This window comes from Lepidochelys olivacea (assembly GCF_965140295.1).
Source record: "Lepidochelys olivacea isolate rLepOli2 genome assembly, chromosome: 1".
Classification (NCBI taxonomy): Eukaryota; Metazoa; Chordata; order Testudines; family Cheloniidae; genus Lepidochelys; species Lepidochelys olivacea.
Window position 1 is genome coordinate 213521985 of NC_140411.1, and position 4761 is coordinate 213526745.

The 4761-nt window shown below is 53.2% G+C and overlaps 1 protein-coding gene across 4 annotated transcripts; it reads right to left on the minus strand.

Annotated features, from left to right (window-relative positions):
* Positions 1–626: 626 nt before the first annotated feature.
* RBP5 (retinol binding protein 5) lies at positions 627–4688 on the minus strand. Of its 4 annotated transcripts, none has more exons than XM_084648018.1 (5): positions 4652–4688; positions 3581–3610; positions 2285–2463; positions 1591–1692; positions 627–811 (listed from the first exon to the last, which is right to left on the minus strand). In XM_084648018.1, exons 1-5 carry the CDS (start codon positions 4671–4673, stop codon positions 758–760), a joined length of 387 nt encoding a protein of 128 aa, XP_084504144.1. In that variant the 5' UTR covers positions 4674–4688; the 3' UTR covers positions 627–757. The 4 variants fall into 4 exon arrangements, with proteins under 4 accessions (XP_084504144.1, XP_084504142.1, XP_084504145.1 ...); XM_084648016.1 differs by lacking the exon at positions 4652–4688 and adding an exon at positions 4459–4587; XM_084648019.1 differs by lacking the exon at positions 4652–4688 and having other exon boundaries at positions 2285–2418; positions 3581–3794.
* Positions 4689–4761: the final 73 nt, after the last annotated feature.

Below are 4761 nucleotides of genomic sequence, written 5' to 3' on the forward strand. Positions count from 1 at the left end.
GTTTCCCCCTTCCATCTGGAGTTCAGACAAGCAGTGACTGCACCACTCCACCTTTCTCCACCCCTCCCCTCTGGCTGCGATACCAGAGCTCTTATTCTGAAAGGATCTCACTGAAACCTGAAGCCACATTTCCCTCCCACTCCACAGACAGACCTCCCTCACTTCCCCACCCCCATGACCTCCCTCCTTCTTTTCCTTCTCACACTGATTGGGACCCCCCCTCATCCCACAGACTGCCCCAGCCATCAGAAATTCCCCCTCTCTTTTATTGTCCCCTCACTTCTTTGCAGACAGATCTGGGGCTCTCCTCACTGTGGAATTCGCCTGTGGATGGGTCTCAACTTGTCTGCACAGCACATCACCATGGAGCACTAACCCCTGGCCTCAGCTTCTCTCCCAGCACTAAGGAGTAGGGACCAGAACGGAGAACCAAATCTGGGTCTCCCATATGACAGCACAGGGCCAGGGCACTAACCTTTAAGAGGCACCAAAACCAACTCTGCAGGGCTCCCAGTCCCCAGGGAGTGAGAGAGTGGGCTGGAGAATGTAAGCTGGGTGTCACATGCTTTGGCATCTAGATGCAAGATGAACGTAGACAGTAATAAGGAAACACAATTCAACAGAGGTTTTGGCCACTTGTATTTTTTATTCCAAAGCAGGGGGGGGGGGAGCAGATTTGATAGCTTTGGTCTTGACTCTGCAATGAAACTAGTTCTGTCCAAATGGGTTAGTGCCCAGTACTGGGAAGGTGTTGTGGTTACTTCACTTTCTGAAAGATCTGTACACAAACCTCATCTTCTGCTGTCATGCGCTGGGAAGAAGAAAGGGAGGGAGGGAGATAAAAGAAGAGACTTTGGGCAGGTCTGCTGGGGCTTCTCAGTTCAAACCCACAGTTCTCATGCTTTCCAGTCCTGGCTCCCCCTGCACACAGCACTGCCAATGCCCCTCAAACCTGACCCACACCAACCTCCCTGCTATTCCAGTCCTGGCTGCCACCTGCATGCAGCTCTGCCAGTGCCCCATAGCTCTCCCAGTGCCCCAGAGCCCTTACTCACAGCCTCCCTGCTATTGAACCCCTGCCCCCTATGCAGCTCTGGCAGTGCCCCATAGTTGTAACCCACAGCCTCTCTGGTATTGTATTCCTGCCCCTCACCCCACACAGCTCTGTCAGTGATCCATTGCCCTTACCCATAGCCTCCCTGTATTTCCATTTTTCTCTTTGTGTCTTAAGAGGTTTTGCTGAGGTTTTAAGTGTCACACACAGGAAACCTTGTGTCTGATTCATCTCTTCCCTTTTCCTCTCACAAAGCCCCAGGAGCAACAGTCAAATTTCAGGGCAGGGCAGGGACATTGGCCGATTCACACTGAGCTCAGCCTAGTCAACTTTTGAACCCTACAGAAGGATGTTTGTGTGAAGTGGCTGTTGCCTGGAGAAACTCTGCATAACCTATGGGGCCTAGCTTGGGATCCAAGGAGGGGAGGAATGATCATCCCATTCTGAGCCTCTGGCATTCCCCTAGTGAATCCCCTCTTGAGACTCCCCTTTCTGGGGTGTTAGTGTGCCGCACCCTACTCAGAGCTCCGTCTCACCAGATGCAGATGGTCCCCCTCTAGCCAATGCCTCCAGCCCCGGTTCCTCTTCTCTCCTTGCTGCTCACATACCAGCTGATCCCCTTCCCAGGAGACGACTGTCTGAAAGGGGTTGGGGGAGAGACAAGCAACACTGTCAGGCATAGGAAAAGACCTTGTCTGCTTCTTTGTACTGTCACCTTTCTACACTGACCCACTACCTGCCCCTCCCTCTAAGACATTTTCAAATGCAGCTCCTGTTTTGAAGGGTTTTTTTGTTGTGTTCCTAACTTTAGATCCCTTGGGTCTGTTTCTCATGTATGCTGAGCAACCTCAGTATCTTATCAGGTCAGACATTTCATGACATGCGATGAATCTGTTTGTTCCAGTAGATAAATCATCTGACTTTCTGATTTTTTTCAGGGCATTGCTGCAGGGGATAGATTTAAGGGTATCTGGGTCCTGAAATTTTAGACTTCTGGGCTCTATTGTTTATTTAACCTTAACTCTCATTTCCCTGCTCATCACACATATTCATCATTAGACCTGCACACATTAGCTATTAGCCTGTCAGATCCAGCATAGCTCTGAGCTGAAGTCTACTCTGGCTCCTGCATCAGAAACAGGATTGTTCTGATTATTAGGCAAAGCCCGGGCCACTGACCACAGTCAAGCTGCCCTTTAAGTCGCTGGTCTGTCCTCTCAGCCCTCTCACCAGGCACTTGCGTCCATCCACTGGCCCCAGGTCCTCTTCAAACTCCTTTCCCAGGTCAAAGTCCATAATGTAGTTGCGCAGTGAGGTGATTGTGCGGATGGTCATGTGATCTCCAGCATGGATTATCTCCTTGTCTGGCTTCAGGAAGCAAACCAGTTTTCTCAGGGCCACATTAATGTCTAGGTGGGGTGAGGTGGAGGGAACAGATAATGGGGTGTTGGCAGCAGTGAGCTTCCCATAGCAGTGCCCTTCCCTGCTCCTCCTTGGTTCTCTTGCTACATTCTCCTTAATGACCCTCACTGCCCAATCAATACATCTCATTTTCTTCTCCAAGCAGGTTCCACCTGCCCAATTCAGACTGCCCACCCCTTCTGCACAGACTGGGTTCATAGTCAGAGAGTTTAGGGCCAGAAAGTCCCACCAGATCATCTAGTCTGACCTCCCATGTATCACAGGTCACCAACACCACTCAGCACCCACACCCTAAACTGGACAACCAAAATTAGACCAAAGTATTACAGACTGTTGTGTGCCACAGGCAGAGAATAGGAGGGACCAGGGTGCACCACCTGTGTCTGAGGCCCCACAATGGCAGGGAAGTGATTATGTGAGAAATAACGGGAAAATCCTGGCTAGTGACCCACACCCACACGCTGTAAAAGAAGGCAGCTTGCCCCCCCCCCCCCGTCACTGCCAAGCTGACCTGGGGGAAGATTCCTGACCCCACATAAAGTAATCAATTGGACCCTGAGCATGTGAGCAAGAACCAGCCAGCTAAGCATGTGAGAGAGAATAATCAATGCCACCTCAGAGACCTTGCCCGCACAACATCCCATCTCCAGCTGGGGCCATCTCTGATGCTTCAGAGGAAGGAGACAAAAAAGCCCCAAATCCCAGAATACATGTGCCCAGGGACAGGCGGGGTTCTCTTCCTGACCCCTGCAGGTGACTGGCTGAAACCCAGAAGCATGAGATTTTAGGAAGATCAGACATAAACCAGAAGGGAACTCAGGGCTACCGAGCCCTGCTGTCCGCCATCACAAACAACCCATCTTACAATCCCTCTTAAATTTCTTCAGCTCTTTCGAAAAACTAATTGTTTGCTTCCCCCATCCCTAAATCCTGCTGGGAAACTGTTCCAGAATCTTACTCCTCTGATGCTTAAAGTCAACGGGATGGGGGAGGGGGGGGTCGAAAAATCCCACCCCCCTTGGGGTGCCCTGGGAGGTGACATCTTTGGAGAGGGAGGGGTGGAAAAGATAGAAGGGGGAAGCAACCAGGGAAGGGTGTGGTTACCTAAAGCCCGAAGGTAACCGTCCATGTTGTCTTGGGAGACGAATCGATAATAGCCGGTCAGATTGGGAGGCATCACAGGGCAGATGGGCAGAATTGATGGTTGGAATGAGATAAGGGAAGGAGAACAGAAGGGATGAGACCGAGACAAAGCTGGGGACCTTGGACTCCCTCCTCCTCGTTAGTTCCTTTCCTGCTTTCTCTCCCTTAGTCTTGGGGTGGGAGGTGTTATATAGCAGCCCTATGGACAGGCGTCTTGCTGCCGTAAGAGTCCCATCATTCCTTACTGGGGAACACAGAAAGGGCTGGGGCTGGCTATGTTCCTGCCACCTCCACTTCAGTGTGGGAAGGACCAGGGGGAACAACAAGCGATCAGACACCAGGCTGAGCTTCCCGGGCCATCCACACTGGAATTTTTAACTCATGGGTGCCAACCAGGAAGTGTCTGGCCGGCGTCCTCTCTCCATAATTCGGACAGAGTGAGCTTACTCACAGCAGTGCTCTGTCACTGCCCAACTCGGGAGACACCCCGGCAGCTGTGAGCTTCCCCACGGCAGTGCCCTGTCACTGCCCAACCCGGGAGACACCCAGGCACTTACTCCCTATCAGGTTGAGCTTCATGACTGCTGTGGCCAGGGCTGCTGACTGAGTCTGGGGAACCATGGGAAATTGGAGAGCCCTGCTATTTCGTCCCCTCCCAGCGCAGGTGCCCTCCACCCTTCACACACAGCTCTACCGCTGCCTCTCAGCACTACGCTGCAGGGCCCCCGCTATTTCAATCCACCCGCCCCCCGCCGCGCTGCCAGCGCCCCTGCAGAGCCCCTCACCAGGGGCTCTGGAACAATTTGTTTAGTGCGGGTGTTGAGAGCCTTTGAACCAACCTGTGAACCCTGTACAGGATGGAAACCACTTCAAGTCAGGGGGTGCAGCAGCGCCCCTAGTTCCAGCACCTCTGCCCCTCACCCCCAGGCTCTGCTCCCCCAGCCTCCTCGAGCTTGCAGCGAGGAGGAAAAGATTGTCTCCCACCCCTGTGCCTCGCCTCCCCACCATTGGTCCCTTCCCCCCCTGCAGCACCTGGCTCCCGCGCCCATCGCATTGGCTGCTGGCGCCCATCAGTCAGTGCTGGGCTCTGCTGACATCATGCTGCAGTAGAGGGGCTGGGCTGGGGCAGGGAGCGGAGCAGT

Coding starts and splice junctions, on each gene's coding strand:
- RBP5 (XM_084648017.1), bottom strand. CDS start 3,653: ATGCCTCCCAATCTGACCGGCTATTATCGATTCGTCTCCCAAGACAAC. Junction 2,464..3,580: donor CGGTTACCTTCGGGCTTTAG/GTAACCACACCC, acceptor CACCCCACCTAG/ACATTAATGTGGCCCTGAGA. Junction 812..1,590: donor AGGGGGACCATCTGCATCTG/GTGAGACGGAGC, acceptor TCTTCTTCCCAG/CGCATGACAGCAGAAGATGA.